This window comes from Aspergillus stella-maris (assembly GCF_047715825.1).
Source record: "Aspergillus stella-maris strain CBS 113639 unplaced genomic scaffold BDV14scaffold_12, whole genome shotgun sequence".
Classification (NCBI taxonomy): domain Eukaryota; kingdom Fungi; phylum Ascomycota; class Eurotiomycetes; order Eurotiales; family Aspergillaceae; genus Aspergillus; species Aspergillus stella-maris.
In genome coordinates this window covers 416087-438442 of record NW_027396806.1, presented here as the reverse complement: position 1 = coordinate 438442, position 22356 = coordinate 416087, and the positions used below count along the sequence as shown (strand labels likewise).

Here is a 22356-nt window from a genome sequence, read left to right as displayed (position 1 = left end):
CCACAGTCGGGAATCTTACAGCGACAACGGGGCTCCAGCAAGCGCTGCCGGAGCTGCGCACCGTGCCACACAACACATGGAGGTGGCAGAATGACCGACGCAGTATCACTCTCGATATCAAATGACAATCTGATTCAGCTCTGCGGCAAACCATCAGCTGCTAGAAACCAGCAAAGGTTTCGGTGGTGTGATATCAGCAATGCTCCGCTCGCTTACTTGAGCCTTCTCTCTGCAACTAAATGTTACTATTGACGAAAACAGCCACGAAACCGTCCAAAGTCACTCCCCGGTGGGAACGGCTGTACTCCGGCGAAAGTGGCGCCTGTCTGCGATTATTAATGCTTGAACATCATCGAGCCATGATACTATTTCCACTTCCACCACCTTCCACCTCTTCCAAATACTGTGCGAATTGTCAAATACAATACCATGTGGCGCGCGGTGTTTTCCTTCTCCGGGAAGCTCCGCATCTCCAGTCTCCATGAGCTGAGTTTTCTGTCCTGTCAGAAGACTGTGCCTTGGATTCCAACTCTGGGTCTACGGAGAACCACGGCTTACGATCATCCAGGAGGAGTCAAGGAGACTGATGTGCTGTTTATGGGGTAATCCATCCCGACCACTGATTTGACACCGCAAGCGGGATGGCAATGGGCGTCAGTCCTCTTCAAGGTTCGCGGGCTCGAAAACAAGTCGGATGATGCTACTCGAAACCGCCAGCGATTGGAAGGAAGAATCAACTACAGTTTGTACCAATGCACTGGTTCTTCGCGGATTGGGTTGAGCCTTCTGAGGCTGTGCTCGAGGACGCTGGCGCACCGTGATCCGACCCTTGTCCCCGCACATCATCATCATCATCATCATCATCAACAAGCGCAGCCGGCTTCGCTAGCTCTGATTAGATGCGGTCAAGGGCCGCTAGTATAGCAATCAGCTCTCTGATCTAGCTACATACTGTGGCGGCAGGCCGAGAGAGCTTTACGCTGTTGCCAAGCTATCTGATTCGAGACACTGAGGGGTAGTCATGGAGGGTTTGACCAGCTCCTTCTTCGCTTCGAAGGTTCTTCGTATAGGAATCATTACACCGGCAGCGTTTGGTCAGCTTAGCCTTCTTTTCTTATTCCATCTACAAGCAAGTTGCGGCAGACGCCGAATATGCCAAGTAGAGGTACTTTGGTGATCCCCAATCGCCGTATATCGTGGCTGGCAGCTGTCAGCCTGCCACTGTATAGCTCCAGGCGTCGCAATTACCCCGCGCCGCAAGATCTGTATCTGCTCGGCGATTCGACTGCAATTGTGGCTCGCCGAGTCAAGAGTTTATTTCAATGCATCTGTGACCAGCTCATGAGCCTGACAAGCGGACGAAAGGCACTGAAGTAGAACCTCGAGCCATGCGCGTACCCTCATTGGGGTGAGGTCCAGGATCAGTGTGGGGTTAGCATGTGTCAGGGAGGCAGATGATTTATGAAGCTGTTGAGTTTGGTTGAGCTGGAGTTATCCAAATCCAACCCAAACAGGCAGTTCTATGAGGTTTCCCCATACTACTCACGCGTCTTGAACCCGCTCTACACATGATGGTCCGTTTCAAGTGCAATACGTACCGTGATTGGAAGGTGGATATATGGAGCACGAGAGTATGTTCTGCTTCCACATTTTGACGGTGGCATGGTCTGAAGCACCACTCGTGGCCTCGCAAATCTTCCGGCTCTAAACTACGCCTAAGATCGACTTAGTCTCCAGAGCCCTCCCCAATCCCCAGAGCTCGGCCGTTTAATCCCGTCCCACAGAAGCTCTAGAGAAAAGAAGGCAACTGACTACTAATGGGGACCGCGGAGATGTCATTCAGCTGTCGTGGAACGAGGCTTCGCTATGAACACAAATTCGCGGGTGTGCCAACTTTCCCACGCTCCAACCCCATATTGTTGGGATAGGCAGTTGTTCCGCACTTGACCGTCCCGAAACCAAGGTCGATAAGGTCGGGATGGAGCATTTGTGATTTCCACGAGGGATTTTTCTAAGCCAATCAACGTGGGGATAGACGGTGATCAAAGGAGAAAAGCAAAAGTGGTCCCGACCAGTTGGGTTTAATTGGGCTTGGATATTTTACGCACGATGTGTGGAGTGGGGCTTCTACAGAATTGCTGCAGGACTACTGCACAAACAAAGCATTCAGACTTCAAGGTGCTGTGAGGTCTGCAGAGGACTATCGCCTGGTAGGTACGACTCACCAATATCGCCGAAAGGTGCTTTTTCAGGGTGAGATGGCGTCTCGAGCTGAGGATCCGCACCCTGGCTCTTACTGCATATGCGTACTCGATAGTGCCATGGAAAGCCAATTGTCAGCTTGGCATCGCAAGTTGTCCCTAATCCCTATACCGCCGAGGGGCTCTCCGTACTCGAGTCCATCAGCGAGTGAATTGATTGCCCTAGGATGACTAGACGCCTGAGCCATCAGGGCTGCTATAGCTAGTAACTTGTGGTCGCAAACTGGGTCCAGCAGTGGTAGTTCAAGCTCTCCTGACCAACATTGAAGGAAGGATCACCATCGCGACTAGGGAGTCTCTTTCTATATCAATGATGGAACGTCGACACTAGCGATCCAGCAAACAGGCCTTGTCCCTTGGTCCGTGAAGTGCATACTTTAGGGCCCTTCTGAAGAGCGATGTTTTCCCGACCACATGGAGATCTTACCGGGTCCCCGAGACGACTATTACTAGTCCACCAATACGGAGTACGCAGTACGAGTACCTTTTTCTAACGAAGCTAACAAGCGGGTTCAAAACCGTCGCGGAACGATCCATGTTCGTTGCTGCGTGGTTCGACTGGTCCGCCGCCGCACCAGCAGTCTTGGTGCTTCCTCTTGTGTTGTGCGCTCTCCGGCCGTGATACGTAGGTAGACAATTGTCCAACAGATCAACAGCAGGCCATCTCCTGGCTAAACACCATAAGAACTCGCACGTCGTGACCACAGATGAAACGATTGGTGCGATAGAAGGATTAGACCGCGTCTTTTGCCGTTGTGGAATCAATTTTGACTAAGACGATGAAAGACGGTGAGGCTTTGCGCAGGCTCGGCAACAAGCCGACATCGACATCGACCAGACCCCAGTTCTGTGCTTCCCTAGTTTGAAAGACGAGTCCGGAGTCCAAGCTCCCATGAATCTTTGGGGCCTGCGAAAAGTGGAGGACGAACGGGACCACACTGGAGCGACTGGGCGAATACATCTGGACAACCGCCCGTTCAGCCGTTCAAGCTTCGGGTCTGTCCTCGGGCCAAGACTGCTAGATTGCTAGGAGTCTTGGACAATTCAGCAATCACTCGAGTCGCTCTTCAGAAGGATTAAGCTGCTTAATCGCACTTCGCAGCCCGACAATTTGACTACGTATCGGACCGAAGGTGGGACTTGCATGGACACAGCTGTTATCGAATATCAATATCGCATGCAAGCCTCAAGGGGCGAACCACAAAGCTACTATCATTGTCTGACCCGGCAGGATTCGATTACCCTGCAAGCCTGCATGCAGCTCGCGAGCTCGGTCGCATGGATTGGTCGCATATGTACGATATGTATAACCGCGCCTTATATCAACGTGGTCTGGTTTCTTGGATTCCGCTCCTTTACCTGCTGGGCTCACCTCACAGGTAAGACGAGGTGCGGTGGGATGAGGTAAACTGAATCGGAGTCTTGAGTCTGAGCTCCTGAGGCGTGCATTGCCGTTGCGATTTCAGTCGCTGGTCGCCTTAATCCTCATTCTATAGGTGGGAGATACAGGGATGCTTAATTAAGTGCGTTCTTGGCTTTTCCTTCGGTTGTGGATCGCATGGTGAGTATCAAATTTAGCTTCTAGTATACGTGCGATATCAGTAGTTGTATAGCGGAGTTGCTGTGGTCGTAAGGGACTTGACATCCACTGGTAAAGGCTATCTAATACACATTTCGATTATAGTCCAAATACGAAATTCTCTTTTTTAAGCCTGAACAAAAATCAAATGGTGTCGTAGTATCAAGGAGCCTCCCCAGAAGTCTAGACTCTGTGAACCCCCCAAATCGTCACCACCCGATCTCTATACTTTACCAAACCACGTCTTCCAGCCAAGCACATCATCAACCACAACCCCGACCACAATGACAACCCCATCATCAATCGACAATCAATCTACCCCACCAAGCACCTCTTCTCTACTCCTCCCCGTACAGCTAAGCTCATCGCCGCAAACAGAACACCCCGTCATCCCGATCGATCCCATCGATCGATCTATCGCCCATCAATTGAAGCTCAACACCATGGTTCACACATCACATTGACACAACCCTGACGTCCGCCTGAAGTCAATCTCGCCTCTCATATTCAATCCTCCCTTGAGACAAAGACCAATAGATTGCGCATGATTCGAATCGAAGACGAGAGTATGAGGTCAGGGCGTTGAAGAGGTATATATACGTCCCCAGTAACCGTCAGAAGTCCTGAAATATCAACCACATTTTTCAAACCACTGCAATCAACCCTCTGTATCTCATTTTCCATATCTTAATTCCCCTCGGGAAAATTAAGGAATATAATATCGCCAAAATGTCCAACCGCGCCGAACGTACCGCCGAGGACGCCTACGAGCGCGCCAACGACCCCTCCGACTTCAACGACATCCACGATAACTCCTACGCCTACCAGACGGGCAACCAGGGTTTCTCAATGGGCATCCCCGTCCAGCGCGACGAAGACGACCTTGAGGATCCTATGCAGCCGCCTTACTCGAATAGTAATCAGCAGCTTGGTATGCCCTCTCTTTCCAGCGTAAGGTGGATGAATCAGGACTAGGACTAATGATTTGCTTGTATTTGAACAGAGCACGATGAGAACGAAGCCATCGACCGCTCCAATATGCTGAATGATCCTGGTTCTGGCCGTACGACTCGCCGCAACAAGCCCCAGGCGACCGGGTACAATGAGGGTCCTGATGAGGATGACTTGCCTAGTGAGGCGTTTGAGACGGGACAGTCTGATACTAGACGGGTTTATTAAGCCCGGGCTGAGCTGGGTGAACGCTTTTGACATGATATGATATAAACTTGCGACACGATTCTCGCGACATGATTTTGGATGTTCCAGTATATGTACTATGACGTGACAGAAAACTGTATGATATGATGTGATATTATGATTAGTTCGAACATGACGCGGTTCTTGCTCTATGTCTATCCATAGTAGTAGACTTACCTCGCCGGGTTTGCGGCTAAATGTAGTTTGTGGCCCGCAGAATTGCAGGTGGATGCCCCCGGGTTCAGGTTAAAATGTATCCACTATATCGCTGCCTGCTCTATCAGTCTGCAGATCTAACCCTCTATTCTGGTGTCTGGAATGTGCTGTGTGCACGGCGCTGGTACCGGTCGAAGTGCATTATGACCGACCAGAAATCGACCACAGGCTGTTGCGGCTCTGCTGATTCTCTGTTTGATGTCCGTAGGCTTCAGCCAGGACCCAATTCGACATTTGACTTAACGAATACTGCCGGATGTGTCAATTTAAGCGAGGACCCGTGTCTGCACATGTTAGGACACATCAGAGCTCCGGGGGGCGGATGAGAACATACCACAAATTGTTCCAGCGATTGCTCGAAGAGCTCATTGTTTACACCGACACCACCTGGGTGCTCGGTCGGTGACAGCGGGTTCTTGACGACTGCTCGGGTTAGCTATGACAGCCTTCTAATTCTTGCGGCCAGTGCCCCATACCATATTCCACGTAGAGGTTGATATAGATCTGCTGCAAGGCAACTCGCATGTTCGGGCTCTTGACGTCCGTGAGCATCACGAATTTGATGTTCGTCGGGGTCTCGTAGTAGTGTAGCTTGTACTGGCTGGTGCGGTACGTAACGAAACTAGGAGTTGGTCCAGCCGTCAGCCCTGGTACCCTCATGCAGAAATTCCTCGGCAGGTCTGCTCACTTGTCATCTTCTCCTCCAAGTTTCCGCACCATATTCCGGAGCGAGAAAACAGTTCCAAATACCAGCTTCGCATCGTCATCCGTTGATCGCGTCGAGGGGGTTGAGGTGATTCCGTTGGCTAACGCTGAGGGATCGGAGGTAGGTCGGGAGGGTTTACCGGCGACTGAGGTCGGGCGAGGGAGCCAGCGTCGTTGGTATATGCACTCGGCTGGAAAGGACGATGTTAGCGACCGTGATTGAAAGCCGGGGTCTCTGGTCTCACCATGGCGGTCGAAGATGTAGAAAGAGTAGACGGTCATTGTGCCAGTCTATGGTAATTGACGGCGGCACAAGTCAAAATCGTCAAAGGCCTTTGGTGGGCTAAGACGAATAAGCAGCAGCGGATTCAATTGACAGCTGGGCGTAGTTTAGATTGAAGGAGGCAATCAACAACAGTCACGATAAGGAGCGTAAGATGGCCGGAGTTGGGCGGTGAACGGCGCCGTCTACATAGTCCAGCAAGCAGCAACGAGGTTGAATTCAAACAACAGCGAGCTAGATGATGTAGTAAAATGTTGGAGGAGCTGGTGGAGAGATTGTTCCAGCTGGCAGAAGCAGAGACAAAGTTGGAAATGAAGGAGGGAGAGAGTAGCTTTGTGCTTCAAGTTGCTTCAATCCTTCCCCGGCGTAGCTTCGTTGTTCCTCTGACAACTCCCACCGACTGATATATTGCTGTGGAGCTTCCCTTGAAGGCATCCAGACCCAGCTATTTCTTCTATTCTTTTCTTCCTACAGTTCAAATATTGTCTGAATCTGCTCGTATGCCGCCTTGCACGCGCTCCGTGGCGTCTTATCTCGATCGCAGTGCCCCTCCACTCCCCCACATTCTCTGACAGGCACCCGGATTCCTGCTTTCTCCTTTCGCTCTTCCTTCGAAACCACGCTGCCTTGTGACATTCTTACTGCAGGCCTTTTGCTGCTTGTTGCGCAAATCATCCATGGCCAACGAGAGTGCCAGCTCTCTGGATCAGGATGCTAGTCAAGGGTCCGACAATCCAGCTCCTCAGCTCGCCCGTCCTACTCTTGCTCGCTATGCGTGAGTTTGTCCTTTTTTTGTGCACTTCGATCAATCCCCTTTATTATGCCAAAATTATGAGGCTTTCACTGATGTACTTACTCCAGCTCCACACCTTCATTTGAAAGCCCTCAGAGACACCACCGCCGCAACCCGATAGCACGACGTCCAGTAAAGGTGACTGCCCTCTATTGTCTCATTTTGCTACATGACTTGACTTTGTATACTAACTAGGCCCTAGGAAACTCTCAATGCTCGGTCAGAGTATACGCTAAGTGTAGATGACGGCACTGCGGAGCACAGAATCAACCAATATGTCATCAAACAGGAGATCGGCCGCGGGTCGTTCGGTGCCGTGCATGTCGCCGTTGATCAATTTGGGAATGAATATGTGAGGCATTGTAGCCATCCATTTCTATCTCAATGCAGAGCGTCAACTAACCGAGCTCCAGGCCGTCAAAGAATTCTCCAAAACAAGGTTAAGAAAGCGCGCAAAATCCCACCTTCTAAGGCGCTCTCGGGGCCCCCGACGTCCGGCAGATGGTTTGAACTCGCCTCTCCATCGGCAAGGCGATGGAATTGGGGATGAAGAGATGAAAAATGCTCTCTATTTGATCAGGGAGGAGATTGCCATCATGAAGAAACTCCATCACAGCAATCTGGTATCGCTAATAGAAGTCCTGGACGACCCGACTCAAGACTCATTATATATGGTCATGGAGATGTGCAAGAAGGGCGTTGTCATGAAAGTCAGTCTGGAAGAAAGAGCGGATCCATACGATGACGAGCGCTGTCGCTGTTGGTTCCGTGACCTTGTTCTGGGAATTGAGTATCTGCATGCCCAAGGTATCGTCCATCGCGATATCAAGCCAGACAACTGCCTCGTGACGAGCGAGGATGTTCTCAAGGTTGTTGACTTCGGAGTGTCGGAAATGTTCGAGAAAGATTCTGATATGTTTACGGCCAAGTCTGCTGGCTCACCGGCCTTCCTGCCACCGGAACTTTGTGTCGTCAAACATGGCGACGTCTCAGGAAAGGCAGCAGATATCTGGTCTATGGGCGTTACCTTGTACTGCCTACGTTACGGTAGACTTCCTTTTGAAGAGCACAGTATCTTCGAACTCTACGAAGCGATAAAGAACGATCCTCTCGTCTGCGAGGGAGAAGATGACGAGAATTTCAAGGACTTGATATCTCGGATCTTGGAAAAAGACCCAACCAAGAGGATACAAATGGACGAGCTACGTGTAGGTGCAAGTGCTTTCCGTGACTTCATTTGTCCCTAATCAGATACAGGAGCACCCGTGGGTGACAAAGAATGGCATGGATCCTCTGTTACCAAAGAGCGAAAACACAGCAGAAATTGTCGGATTGCCTACAGAAGAGGAGATGAATACCGCCATTACAAACAACTTCGGCCATGTTCTAGCCGTGGTACGTACCCAGACCTTACTCGGCTCGAGATTACTTGCTGACATCTGCCATAGGTAAAGGCTGTCAAGAAGTTCAAGAGCCTTCTTGGCCCTTCGCGGCCCACAACACCAATCCAAAGTATTCTTGGCCAGGAATACGAGACTCACTTTGTTGAACCGCCGTTGGAGATGGATCCAGAGGAGAGCGTGCCTATGCCGAGCATAGCACAGGCCAACAAGGCTCAAAGCTTGACTACGTATAATCGAAAACTGTGGGAGCGCGATGATGTCGTCAAGGGGTATCATGCACAGCGGCGGGAACCGCTTCCTTACCCTGCAGATGGCGGCGACCAAAGCAGTGGGTATAATGCTCTCTTGAATAGACCAGTGCGCAAGGACTCTGGGTCAATACGGAGCTTTAAGACCACTCATGAATCTATTGAGGAAGTGCAGTTGCAATCTCCCAAAATCCCCCTGTCCCGCGCTAGCTCGACCATGACAAAACGCAGCGTTGAAGGTACTCGAGGGCACGCACGCGATCCTCTAGAAGAAGACTGTCCATTCCTGTGCATCGGCCCGTCAACATTCACCGGCACAGAGCTCATAAATATCAGCACCACGGACGCCGCTCCTATGATACTGGGGTCCGATAACCCAACGTCGACAATGCCCTCTGACACAGAGTCAGTAGCTGAAGCCGATTATCCCATGGTCAGCGAATCACCCGGCGCCGCCGACTTTGACATATACGAAACGGCATACAAGAACGAGGTCGAGCGCATCCGCCAAGACAAGGGCACCGAGCCGCCTATGGTGTACCTGACCCGCCGCGTGGACGGAAAGGACGAGCTTATGAAACTGGTCAGAGAGACGACCATGAGCGAGCCTCTTCTGGCGCTAGGCAGGAGAGTCGCCGTTCCCGCAGCCCGAGGCTTCGGCGATGCAGTAGGCATGATCAGAGCACAACTGCAACAAGCGCAGCAAGGACAAAATCAACCAGAGTCGACTTCTCCACACACACTAGAGCAACAATCAGCGCCCGAAGCTTCAGCTTCAACGTCCAACACAGAAGACCCTACAGCCGCTGCACTCAAGCACGAAGCCTCGTCGCCAGAAACCCACCGAGGCAGCAAGCTGCGCAGCTTACTTGGCCGTGCCAAGCGCAGTCGAAGTCCCTAATATTCAATGAGTGACAGGTGCAAATGAAACCAGAGTTCCATTCTGTGATATATATAGCCATTTTATAGACCGAAAGAACCACCTCTATGAGCTCAATCAACCTCGATGTTGCATACAAACCGATGTAATTTTGTAATACTAAAATCATATAAATATCCACAAAGAGTCGCCGAGTATACACGACAAATTGTATATATCTATAAATTCTGCCTTCACAGCAGCTCATAGATATCGACCCGCTGCGCCGAACAGAACAGAAAAAACAGGACGAGGCAAATATCAATTGACTAGTATATACATGTACATGAGGCGAGAGGGACATTAAGTTAACATCTAGATACATGAATGAACGGCAAGGAGCAATAGCTCTCAGCTCTTAAAAGAAGGAAGAATAGAAAACAAGCTCAAGAGAGGAGAATGAAAGTGTAGCGGTTGGAAGTTGAAACCGATGTGCACGTGAAGATACGTATCCTCGTCATGTCATCCGCATCCGCCTTGATGCATTGAACGCTGGATCATCACTCCGCTTTCGAAATGCTGGCGATGACAAAAAAACAGCTGATGGATGTAGATTGCGAGAGTAGTAAAGGTGGTGGAATTTCGTGGACTCGATGCTTCATTAACAGGGCACATCATGCGCTCCACAAGAAAAAAAAATTAATATCTCCAGGGAAAAACGTTGTCAATGATGGACTTGAGAGAAAGACATGCGAACAAATAGATGAGCCATTGCGGGAACGGCTTTATAAGATGACAGACATGTGAATGATTGAAATGACCAACATAATAAAGCAAGCTCAGATGAACCGCCCCGTAGACATGAAAAGTATTAAAACAATCAAATGAACGAGAATCGTAAGTGTTGATGTGGTTGCAAATATGGAAAGAATGATGAAACTAGAGATAGGCCGACACTTGGAAGAGTATGCGTAAGTCGTGGTTTTCTTGTCCTTGTAGGATGGGCGTACATAATTCGTTTAGCTTCAGCAACTAGAGTGATCGATTGGTGTATGGAAGGAAAGGTGAGCCGAATCAATGCTATCTATCGCTATTAATCGATGGTGTAGCTCGTTCATCGTATCGTATCGAGAATTGGGAATCAGATGTGTCAAAGAGGAGGTAATCGTTATGTTCGTTTTTCGGCCGTAGTGGTTAGAGGGACTTGTGTGTTTGGCGCTGGGGGCTCGTCTGGGCGGCGTGCGATGGCCGCAATCGGAGGCATTTGGCTGGTATTTGTGTATGAAACTCTTTCCGGGTACGTAGACCCGTAAGGTCTATCTCCAGGCTCAATACGGGGCATGTGGTCTCTGGGGCCAAGTTGTGACACTGGTGGTAGAGGGAGAGATTTCCTGTGTTCTTGCGGTGGCGGTAATTCTCGTCGTGATGAGAAGTTCTCACGGCTCCCTATTCGCTCAGTATCGCCAAATCCAGAAAGTAGCGGCGTTGTCACGGAGGGCGGATGATACCCGGATAGTGGCGCATTCAGAGGTCGACTGCTGGGCTGAGTGGCGTAGGGGGAACCTCCTGGTTGATTGGAAAAAGGACTCGCAGGCGTGGAATGGGCAGAGACTTGGTATGGCATGGGTTCCCGAGAGGGATTTGTCTGGCCACGAGCCACAGACCCTGAACCTAGGCGCTCCATCTCCTGTCTGCGTTCTACTTCGGCTTTTGTTGGTCGACCTCGCTTCTTTCTGGGTTCATTAGCAGTCGCAATGCTGCCCATTCCTTGAGGGAAATTTGTTGACGCGCCAGTCTCAATGCTGTAAGGAGAGTGGCCGGCAGCAGGACGGGGCAATATTTCCCGTTGAGGAGGTCTATCTGCTGATTCTATTGGCCGCTTTTTAGGATTGGCACTTGTACTTGGGACAGAACCATACGCAGCCGGGGCAATAGGGTGTTGGGACAAATGGGCTCCAAGGCCTGAAAATGTAGGCGGTGGTGCGGCCTGCTGCATGTTTTCATACGCTGTCCTACACGACTTGAGGGGGCGACCTACATTATGTCCATTTAGCTTATACTCAGATGATAAAAGATAGGGGACTCAGAGAGACTCTAAGCATCAAGGAACAGGGGCCTAATCAGTACCTGGAGGAAGAGGAATGTCCTCCCAGCTGGGTTCGATCCTCCGTTCCCTAATAAATGCGAGAAGCGTGTGCGAGGGAACGCCTGCCTTTTTCAAGATCTCGGCAAGGAGGGCATACTGGTCACTCAGTTAGCTTATATCACTCAGTTGATAGCGGCGCCATATATATGACGCCTGCGGATCGAGCTGGGCCTGACTATTGGCGTACATTCTCATCCTCAGTCCATGGTTTTTCACCACTCGACGTCGACATATCCAGCGGATCATGGAAGCCGCCAAAACCGAGCTTCGATTCTCGATGCGCGCAGACCAGCACGTCAGCGACGTGTATGCTTCTATGACCAAATGGCACGCTTCCGCAACAGCAACGAGAAGTGGCGAGTGGCGTGACCGAGACACCTTGAGGGAAGCGCAGATACAGGAAATAAAACGATTGTCGTCAAGGATAAAAGTCAAGGACACGCACAACAACAGTGGGGTTGATCCAGAACTGGGGAGCAGACAGGAAAAAGGAAACAGCAAGATAAACAATCGAATTAAAACCACAAAGCCTCCCAAAGGAAATGATGAAGCTACAACAGTGTATCAACACGTGGTAGCTCACGAAGAAAATGGGAAATAGGCGGGCAGCACGACAAATGAAGACAGAGCCAAAGAATGGAAGTTAGTACAAAGAGTGGACAGCAGAGAAGATGGGAAGGGGGCAACGATTATGCAATTGACAGTATACATCGAAGGCCAGGGCAAACATCAACAAGAGAAGCCGGGCTCATGTAGAGAGTCTTGAGTTCAAAAGATGGCAGCTGCTCCGTAGAAAGGACGAACAACCATGCAAATGAGGATGATGTAGTCAAGCGAGCAGGAATGGAAGGGGCAAGCTGCAATAACTCCTACGCTTTTTAAACCAAGGATACAAAGAATGAACCAGGACCAACGACAGGAAATCGTGAGTGGATCGTGACCCTGACCTCGAGAGGGACCAGGGGAGCGTCGTTGCGGGAGATCGAATCGACGTCAAGCCTAAGCACTTTGAACAATGCACATTGCCACCAAACAGACGCAGGAATAAGACGTATAACGAGGGAGGCGTGGGGAAAGGTAGAGAAGGACCCGGAGAACGATAGACGGTAGACGGGTAGAGAGACAAATGACACTCCGAGTGTATCTGTACTTTTCCTCTCAGCCAAACGGAGTTTCAACTTGGGTATGCGCAGGCCAGTACTGGGACGGAAAATGCAGGCCTGTGTCCGCGGGGCGAGAGGAAAGCTGCAGGGACCGTTGACTGTACCTCGTTCGTCTCTGCGTTCTCCAAAGTCGCGCGGATGAGAGAGCCACGGGAAAAACAAGACGGAACTTCTCAGAGAAGGATAAACAAGAGGAAACAAGAAGGGAAAAAGAAAATAAAGTCTGCGGAGCCAACCAGACTAGGGTGGATCAGACCGTGTTCAACCTAGAAGAGAATAGTGTTTCAAAAACGATGGTTTCAGATCATTCCAAGCGCCCACGCGCGTTCTGCAACGAGGATGGGAAAGGATCCGGGAGAAAAGCAAACAGCCCTGAGAAAAGGGGTACGGGCAAACTCAGGATCCCACAAACACGGGTCTGAAAGGCTAGGAGGGGCGCGTGAATATGTAGGGGGAGAAAAAAAAGACTAACAATGCACAAGCTGAGAAGAACGACGGGGAAGAAGAGCAGGGGGGGCAGAACAACAGGCTGGGGCTACTGTTGTACTCCCTGACTACGGAGTCAGAACCGGTAGGGGAAAAATGGCAAAAAAAGGAAAGAAAAAAAAAAAAGGTAATAATTATACAGAAACTAAACGCAGGAGAGATCTAAATAAGCAAATCATGGAGCAAATGAAAGAAAAATTGCACCATCAACGAACGCGGCTGCACTTCGCAGAGTAGAAAAGACCTCGAGAGGTCACAAAAATCACCAGGTGTCAGGCCCTCTTCCGCAAAACAGAGTGTTCCAAGTGTAAACCAAGGGAAAACTATGATTGGCAACAGGCTGACGCTCCAGGACACTGGGTCGACGACTCAACAGAGGGGTTGAATCGACATGTTTTGGAATCAAATGCTGTCAGTGTCCAGAGAGTGAGGTTCGGGGCCAGCTCCCGGATGTAGGTAGCGCGGGCGATCCAACCCGACGCCAAATCCTTTTCGCTGCATGGGCTTTATTATTAGCGATGATTGCTGCACTCCAAATGGACAGAGTTAGTCAGTTACAGGCCTGCAGTGGCGTGCATTGGCCCTATTGAAGATAGCGGGAATGCAGCTGGGATGACTGGCAGAAAATGGAGGGCAGCGGAGGCAATTGATAACCGCAGGTGGGGTTGGGGGCTCCGCAATAGGCGCGGGCGAGACCAAAATCCTGAAGGCTGGGAAGGTCAACAACAAAATCCAGGAATCATAGTAGTCCAGAGAATGATACTTAGGGTCGTGTCCCGGTTCATGCAGCGGCGGGTTATAATTGGTTGAGATTGTAGTTCAAAATCGTCCCATGGAGCGGGGATTTAGGTGAATGCGCAGGAGGGCAGACCCGTCGCGTCAGAGGCCAGCGCAACAATAAGGTTAAAAGGGAACCGAGGCGTAAAAGAACCTATCAGTGCCCCTGTTTTTTTGTGGCCCACCACTGGTCTTGATGTCCCTCAAGCGAGCTGGATCGACATCTACCGAAATTATGGTAATTTTGAGTTTCCCGGGGCGATAAATTTAGCCTAGAGAAGCGCCCAAGAGATAGGGCACGTAGTCTAGAAACGGCCATGCAACGCCAACGGGCGACGTTGTAGTAGTAGTGACTCAGGAGTGACCAGTGGCTAGTGGTAGTAGTTGTGAGTCCGAGAGTCGAGACGTTGAACAAGCCAACATCTGGCCAGTGGCCACTGGGTCTTTTGTGGAATCGGTACATTGCGCTGTGGGAACATTTTCCATTATTAGTCGATTTCTTGTGGAAGGAGATTCGATCGATGGTACCCAGTCAATAAAACGATGGTCCATGCACGAGAACCATCGGCATGCAGGAGGAGGCGACGCCCCGCCGATATGAAGCAACCGTCCGGGAACAGGCCGGCAGGATCACGCTGCTGACGAGGTTGCGAGTTGATTACTTGGGGTAAGATGACAGTGGATGAAACTTGACAGTTGATGGGGAAGGGAGGATGAGAATGAGTAAAGGGAGGAAAGACTTGAGTCTTGAAGAGAGCACTTCGTAGTAGTAGGTAGAGGCAAGAGTCAAGAGTGGAAGAAACTTGGCAGCGGAAGACCAAAAGGAAGAAGGAACAAGGAAGGAAGCCCGGCCCACTCTCTCTCAGGTACCCGTCAGCTTGGACAATGAATCCTCTCTGCTAGCTGCTGCTCCTGCGTCCTTAGTACCAGCATTATCATGGTATTTGTTATTGACTGCGTGCGACATGACTCAATATTATGGTTCCAGGTACCAGGATGCATTTCTGATCGCCCCTGTGTAGCACGCTGAGACACTTGATTCGAATAACTCTGCATATCGCAATCATCTATCAAGATGCTGCAGGCGGGCATAATTGATGTCCGACTCTGTGTCAATTGAGATATTCATTGAGAATGTGCCCCGATCAAGCGCATAGGCAAGGCTTGAGAATCGAATCGGCAATCGAGATTCTGGCTGCCGTCCGAGCCTGGCGCGGTTGAAGCAACACCCGTTCATGCACAAGACCCCATCTGGACTGCCCAAGCCTGGACCTCTTAGAGACATCTCCCACCCTACGCACTCTCGGCTCTACGAATGGAGGTACGTCTGTCATTTCTGCGCCCTCATGCGCTCTCTTGTCCAAGGTAGCTAACTTGGCCTCTCATGATTTCTAGGTACTCCGTTCAGCTGCACCCTCACCCGCGCTCATGCATCCTTGAAAAATAGTAGGATGCTCGTGTCCAATCGCTAACCGCCCCAAACCGCCCCAACGCTGGAGAACGGTGAGAAATTTCCCGAGCCGTCATACCATCCTTGATCAACCCTCGTCGCGTCTCATCTCACTTTCCCTGCATTATGTGCCCGTGGTCTCTGGTGTGCAGAGTAGACTCGGCGCTTGACACGTCTAGAATGCAGGCCTGGCTGCCTTAACAGCTTGATTCATTATGACCTATGATCTCTTGACGCACAGCAGGTCAAGCATCGGTTGGAGGACATGTAGTTGTCTGTGCATTTTGTCACTGCGATGCGCAAACTTTACCTTTATTACTGCCGTCCTTTCTCTCGCTGAACTGCTAATCTGCATTAGCCCACAGGTTGTCTATCTCGCCAATATCCTGTTGCTCCCTCTGAGCAAAGACAAGCAACGATAGCGAATGACACCGGCGGCCAGATATCACTTGAGGGGTACGATAAGAGCTTGCCGCAGAGAAGCGCACGCCCAACTCATTTTTGGAGTGCGACGTTCACCACCATCGATATGTCGAATCTAGTCATTGGCCTACCTCAAGATCGCACCAAGTTGGATACATCAAGCATTTACTCTAGGATGGAGAAACTGGACGAGACATCCGCCGGCGTCACTACAACCGGGCTGCGAGGCCCCTCAAGAGCCAAGCGGCTCAGTTTGGTTGACAACATAGCCTTTCTGGAGTGACTGAGTGGGGGAGTAGTCGGGGTTTACCGTTCAGTACCCCTTTCAAGGAGAAAGCCGGTTACATCAGTCGTACGCGTGATGGTGAATAGATACATATTCGGAGGTCTATACCATGAGGCGTGACTGAAAATAAAGAAGAGGAAATGTGAGAAGGAAGGTTGAAGGAAGTGAATGTTTAATGCAGTGAAGACACAGGGGAAACTGTACTCAAGACCAGCAAGAGCCATAGAATAGAGAATTGCCATATTGTCCTCCGCCCATATTATTGTGTCTTGGCATCCGCAAAAACGTGGACGGAAAGAAGCTCGACGGTGATTCTTCTCCTCCAATTTCTGCCTTCCACTCCCTCCTTCTTACAACTCCTTCCTTTGCCTTCTCTCTCTTTTCTCGCGAACGACTTACCTCTCCCTCCCTTACGCTCTTGTCCTGGTCCAACCCCTTTTCTTTGGGTTCGACGTCCTCAATTTCCGTTCGGGCCCCGTGTGCCACGCCGAGTCTCTCTGGCTCTGATAGTTTTGCGCGCTCCGTCCGTGTCGTCATGTCAACTCATGACAATGCGGACCCTCAGTCAGAATCTGTCGCCGATGGAGTTACCGCGATGAAGCTGGAGCAAACCGATAAGCTCACCGATGCGCCGCTCTCGAACGCCCGAGGGGGCACGACGAAGCCCGAGTCACAAGCCGCGTCCCCCGAGCCTTCAATCAAGGATGAGCGGGCGACCCCGTCGCTAGCGAAATCGCGATCTTCTTCGCAAACACCGGTCAAGAAAGAGTCCCCCGAGTCGGAGGAACGTGTTATGAAGGACGAAGAGGAAAAGGACGCCTCCGGTACGGAGAGAGTTGGAGGAGGAATCACAGTCAAGCTGGAACCGGGCCAGCCTCCTAAGCTGGCTCGTAGCTCGTCACAGAAGGTCGTTCCGCGACCGCCGCAGCTGTTTTTGGACTTACCGGATAGTACGAAGGAGGCTCAAAAGTCATTCGAGGTGATCGACAGTTGCCAGTATGCTAATAAATACATGGGTTATACGGAGCATGCTATGGAGTGTGATTGCGCGGAAGAATGGGGTGAGTCTGCTTTTTTCTCTCCTCGTCCTATTTTGATTTTCATGGGTGCAATCTCCCCGCCCGTGGCGCGTTTGCTCGCAGCACCAAATTGGAACCTCATGTTTTTTTTTTCTGTTTGCAATGGGTATTCCCTTGTACTTGGTCTTTGCAGGTCTAATGTTCTCGAATAGATTCAGCCAGTTCCGTAAATCGCGCCTGCGGAGAAGATTCGGATTGCATCAACCGTGCGACGAAGATTGAGTGTATGGGGGACTGCGGGTGTGGACCAGATTGCCAGAATCAACGATTCCAGCGAAAAGAGTACGCCCGTGTAGCCGTCATAAAAACCGAAAAAAAAGGATATGGGCTTCGTGCGGAGGAAGACTTGCGACCGAACCAGTTCATTTTCGAATACGTCGGAGAGGTTATCAATGAAGGGCCGTTTCACCGTCGCATGAGACAATATGATTCGGAGGGAATCAAGCATTTCTATTTTATGTCTCTCAGCAAAGGCGAATTTGTGGACGCGACTAAAAAGGGAAATCTCGGGCGTTTCTGCAACCACTCGTGCAATCCTAACTGCTACGTGGATAAATGGGTAGTCGGCGAGAAGCTTCGCATGGGTATCTTAGCCGAGCGACATATCAAAGCTGGAGAGGAGCTGGTTTTCAACTATAACGTGGATCGGTATGGAGCAGACCCCCAGCCGTGTTATTGTGGTGAGCCCAACTGTACGGGCTTCATCGGTGGAAAGACCCAAACGGAGCGAGGAACGAAGCTGTCCAATGCGACAATTGAGGCCCTTGGTATTGAGGATGCGGACGGATGGGACACTGCTGTTGCCAGACGGCCCAAGAAGAAGAAAACTAGCGAGGATGATGAGGAATACGTGGACAGCGTGCAACCCAAGTCATTGGAAGAGAGCGGCGTTACGAAGGTTATGGCAGCTCTTATGCAGTGCAAGGAGAAGTGGATCGCTGTCAAACTTCTGGGGCGTATTCAGCGTTGTGATGATGAGCGAGTGCGCAACCGGGTAGTGAAGATGCACGGCTATCAAATTCTCAATTCGCAACTCCACATGTGGAAGGATGATTTCAACGTTGTATTGCAAATCCTGGACATCTTGGACGGATTTCCCCGTCTTACGCGGAACAAGATCATCGACTCCAAAATCGAGTCAACAATCCAGCCGCTAACCAGCTGCGGTGATGAACGGGTTGAGCAGAAAGCGACGGGTCTACTCCAAGTCTGGTCGACCTTGGAGGTTGGGTATCGCATTCCTCGTATGAAGCGAGATCCTAACGCCTCTACTCCGGCTGTCAGCCAGTTCCAGCGACGAGAGAACGCCTCAGATGACCGGCAACAACGGTCTAAATCGCGCTCGCGATCAAGATCAATTGAGGCGCCTCGTGGACCAGCACTACAGAAGCGACCTCCTCAGGGTCCAAGAGCTACGCACCCTCCTCACGGCCCTCGTCCCTTCCGACGGCGTTTCGACCCTCTCCCACAAGGGTGGTTCGCGGCGGAGTCGAATGGCCGGACCTACTACTACTCAGCCCGGGGAGACACCACTTGGTCGCGACCTACGAAGCCGGCTCTACAGCCGGCTCCACAGCCGAAGGAGTCAAAAGACAAAGCGCTGCAAGATATTATTGACGGCATTATGAATGCTAAGGAGGAGACTCCCAAGGAGAGGACTGGTACACCTGCTACACCTCAGCCGTCCAAGCCTACCTCGGAGAGTAAAGGTGGACAAGAGAAATGGAAGAGCTACAGCGAAGAGAAGCAAAGAAAGCTCTATGAAAATACAGTAAGTACCACTTCTCTAACAAATGTTCTCGTGTCTGACTTGTGCAGCTCTTCCCTCACATTAAATACGTCGTCGACAAATTCAAACACAAGCTTCCCAAGGATGATCTCAAGCGATATGCAAAAGACGTAAGTGGTCTTGTCTTAGTAACAGACACAGTCACTCACTTACAGTTCATAGGTCGCCAAGAAACTTGTAAACTCTGACTTCAAGAACAATCGCGTCACAGATCCGACGAAAATCGACGATAAGCAACAGAAAAAGGTCAAGAAATTCTGCAAAGAATTCTTTGACAAGGCCGTTGCAAAGCATCAAGCTCACGAAAAGCGCAAAGCCGAGAAACTGGCCAAGGGCGAAACGGACAACAAGCCTGCCACACCAGCCGGCGGCCAAAGCGACGGCGATGGCGATGACGGGACTCTCGACGTGAAGATGTCTGATGACGAAGGCGATGACGGCAGTACCGAGCAGGGAGGATCCGGTGGCCTCAAGCGCAAGCGAGACGAGCTCAGCGTCGGTGATGGAAACACTCCGGATAATACGCCGACGTCGTCGACGAAACGACCGCGGTCTACGACTCCTCCGGCACCGCCAGCACCTCCCCCGCCCGCCATGAGCCCCAACGGCAATGACAACGATAACATGAGTGTCAACGACGAGCCTGACGGTGACGGTGATGGCGACGAGGTCGTCCTCGTCGGCAACCCAACACCACCCCCTCCTCCACCTCCGCCTCCACAAGACGACACGCCGCTCCCGGATGCAGACGCAGACGAGGACACAAACGGGTACGACTACGAAGGCTACAACAAGCATCAGGCCCAAGTCGGCGTCGAGGGGAATGCATAGAGATACCCTCTCTTGTTCTTCTTCTCATACCCTTCCGCTTTCCCCTTTCTTCTTTAGTCATTTAATCGCAGCATAGTATGGTGCTTTTGCTTTTTTTTCTATTTTCTTTTTGGGACAATCCGATATTTAGGTCGGATGGGGCCGGTTCGAGGCAGCATTGCATGGGGTTGAGGAGTTCTCTCTATACCATACCTTCATACCATCATACCACATTGCTCATCTGTTTTTGTTTCCTTTCCTACCTTTTTATATGTGTCTTATATCACATCACATCACATCATAGCCTCGCACTCCTGCCTCCTTCCTATTTCCCTCATGCCATTCTCAAATCGTCGATATACGGATTCCATTCCATCCACCATACCCATTTACTATACCTTCCCCCAAAACGAGGCACAGAAAAGGAGCTAGCTAAAGGCAGCTGAGGCGTTCGCGGTCGACCGAGGTTCATTTCCTTTTCTTCGCATCTTGCTTTCCTCTGCTGTATAATTATGCATTTCGCTTGCTTCCTTTTATCTACTTTACTTCTATAACCTAGGTTTAGGTTAGGTTAGGCTAGGTTAGGATGGGGAAAGACAAAAATGGGACTTTCACTTAATTGTGCTTTTTTCTGGAATCTAGTCCGTTCATTTCCACTCCCCCAAGACAAGACTAAAACGGAGGAAAGAAAGCAGAAGAGTGGTTTTAAGTATGTACCTCATCTCGCCGCAGCTAGCGGAGTAGCTTGGCTGCAACGGGAAAGCAATCATTGAATCCTGATTCCTATGCGATGTACATACTAAAAGATATACTTTTTGTTCAGTTCAAGTCATAAGACCCAGCCGTCAATATGTACGTAACGTAACCATAACCAGCGTAACTCGGGCAATCGCCCAAAAGCGCGAATCAATCATAGAGAGCAAGGAAAAGAGGCGAGAAAAACAGAGAGACAAGAGTCTAATAGAAACTCTCCACAATACTCTCCTTATTCGCACCGCCCTGCCCAATCCCACCGGGCCCATTTTCGCCTAATCTAAAGACACTCTCGATAACACTCAGCTCCGTAGCCGTTGTGTCGAGACCCGTAACAGCAAGCCAGTCGTTCACGACGAGTCCAGCGCCAACGACGGACGAACCGCGATTCACGGAACCAGCGACGAGAGGGACCTGGAGGAGCGAAGAGAGCTCGTCCTGGTCGCGGATGGAGGTCTTGGGGTGCACGATACCGCCTTGGTTTGAGAGGGCCATGTACGAGCCTGTTAGGACGTTGTCGGCGATTGTTTGGCGGAAGACTTCGACGCCGAGGACGTCGGCGATGCTAGACGTTCATTAGCACATTTCCACTTTCAAGAAGAGAGGTTTTGAGGGGGATTGGCATACATTTCCTCCGTCTCCCGCTCCAAGTCAGGGTGAATGAGCGCGACATGGTCGTTGCAGCAGATGACGTTTCCGAGGGCAGAGAGGCGCTCCTCGATACGTTGAATTTTCACTTCGTCGGGTAGTGTGTTTCGCAGGTGTTGCAGTTCTTGGTCTGTCGTTGTTGTGGGGACGAGGAGGCCTTTGCGGTTTCTACAGTTCACCGTCAGTATAGATCTTCTGTAGTGGTTCGACAGGGTACATACCCAGCGGTCAAACGGCCGATGATGCGTGTTCCAGCGATTGTGGCGTGGCATATAGGGATGACATCTTGGAGCTCAGCTTCGAATACACTGTACGCTTTTTAGTGTCAATGTTCACTGAGGCATCGCCGAGCACCATGGAAAATTACCTGTAGAAGTTTTCAGAAGCGCCGATGGCCACGAGGGCGTATGAGTTGGTTAGTCGAGAGAAAACGCCGACTCTAATTGTTTGTCAGTATATTTCATTTGACAACACACGAACGAGGGTACGGACTCGTTGGAGTTCTCGAATTGAGCGCGGACAGCCATGATTGAAGACTTGTATGCGAGGGACTGAGGGGAAGAGATCTTGAGTGAGGGCGGGGTACGGCGGGACAGGTGAGTTGACACCGCGGTGCGCAGGGAAGGAAGTGAAGGGGGAACGGGGTTAGAGGAAGAAGTAGAAATAGTTATTGAGATCAGAGGATAAAGATGAAGATTTCTCTGAAGTTGAACAGAGAAGCAGAGCAGGTAAATATACCACGAGCGACGAGAAAAAAGCCCAGAAAAGCTTCCGCCACACCGCCTGCCCCGTTTGTGGCAATGCGGCGGAGCCCTCGAGTCACTTTCATGCAGTCATCGCCGCTCCGCTGTGACTCATTCTGAGCCATTATTACCTCCTTTGACGAGAACATATTACAGACAACAACGGTGGAATCTCATTATGTAGTACACAGATAGCTAGCCAGCCAACGCCACAGTCTCTGCTAATCCCAGAAATCCAAGTCCAATAAATCTAGTACAA

At 50.7% G+C, this 22356-nt stretch overlaps 6 protein-coding genes across 6 annotated transcripts; 3 read left to right on the top strand and 3 right to left on the bottom strand.

The window, feature by feature from the left end:
* The first annotated feature begins 4437 nt into the window (after window positions 1–4437).
* BDV14DRAFT_21946 (uncharacterized protein) lies at window positions 4438–5154 on the top strand. Its single transcript, XM_073776303.1, has 2 exons — window positions 4438–4771; window positions 4844–5154. The coding sequence occupies exons 1-2, from the start codon at window positions 4570–4572 to the stop codon at window positions 5017–5019; spliced, it is 378 nt and encodes a 125-aa protein (XP_073630728.1). The 5' UTR covers window positions 4438–4569; the 3' UTR covers window positions 5020–5154.
* Window positions 5155–5285: 131 nt separating this feature from the next.
* Window positions 5286–6474, bottom strand: BDV14DRAFT_21914 (TRAPP subunit BET5). The gene is made up of 5 exons (XM_073776302.1): window positions 6204–6474; window positions 5942–6149; window positions 5730–5875; window positions 5588–5676; window positions 5286–5537 (listed from the first exon to the last, which is right to left on the bottom strand). Exons 1-5 carry the CDS (start codon window positions 6238–6240, stop codon window positions 5520–5522), a joined length of 498 nt encoding a protein of 165 aa, XP_073630727.1. The 5' UTR covers window positions 6241–6474; the 3' UTR covers window positions 5286–5519.
* BDV14DRAFT_169182 (putative calcium/calmodulin dependent protein kinase) lies at window positions 6373–9680 on the top strand. Its single transcript, XM_073767999.1, has 6 exons — window positions 6373–7016; window positions 7103–7172; window positions 7237–7386; window positions 7448–8242; window positions 8292–8429; window positions 8483–9680. Exons 1-6 carry the CDS (start codon window positions 6919–6921, stop codon window positions 9584–9586), a joined length of 2355 nt encoding a protein of 784 aa, XP_073630726.1. The 5' UTR covers window positions 6373–6918; the 3' UTR covers window positions 9587–9680.
* An 878-nt stretch (window positions 9681–10558) lies between these two features.
* Window positions 10559–12369, bottom strand: BDV14DRAFT_21907 (putative AT DNA binding protein). The gene is made up of 3 exons (XM_073776301.1): window positions 11878–12369; window positions 11672–11786; window positions 10559–11578 (listed from the first exon to the last, which is right to left on the bottom strand). Exons 1-3 carry the CDS (start codon window positions 11920–11922, stop codon window positions 10713–10715), a joined length of 1026 nt encoding a protein of 341 aa, XP_073630725.1. The 5' UTR covers window positions 11923–12369; the 3' UTR covers window positions 10559–10712.
* A 4245-nt stretch (window positions 12370–16614) lies between these two features.
* set2 (SET and WW domain protein) lies at window positions 16615–20563 on the top strand. Its single transcript, XM_073767998.1, has 4 exons — window positions 16615–17336; window positions 17507–19125; window positions 19173–19253; window positions 19306–20563. The coding sequence occupies exons 1-4, from the start codon at window positions 16811–16813 to the stop codon at window positions 19972–19974; spliced, it is 2895 nt and encodes a 964-aa protein (XP_073630724.1). The 5' UTR covers window positions 16615–16810; the 3' UTR covers window positions 19975–20563.
* On the bottom strand, window positions 20564–22075 carry BDV14DRAFT_169167 (translation initiation factor 6). The gene is made up of 5 exons (XM_073767997.1): window positions 21847–22075; window positions 21722–21793; window positions 21576–21662; window positions 21334–21522; window positions 20564–21271 (listed from the first exon to the last, which is right to left on the bottom strand). Exons 1-5 carry the CDS (start codon window positions 21879–21881, stop codon window positions 20911–20913), a joined length of 744 nt encoding a protein of 247 aa, XP_073630723.1. The 5' UTR covers window positions 21882–22075; the 3' UTR covers window positions 20564–20910.
* Window positions 22076–22356: the final 281 nt, after the last annotated feature.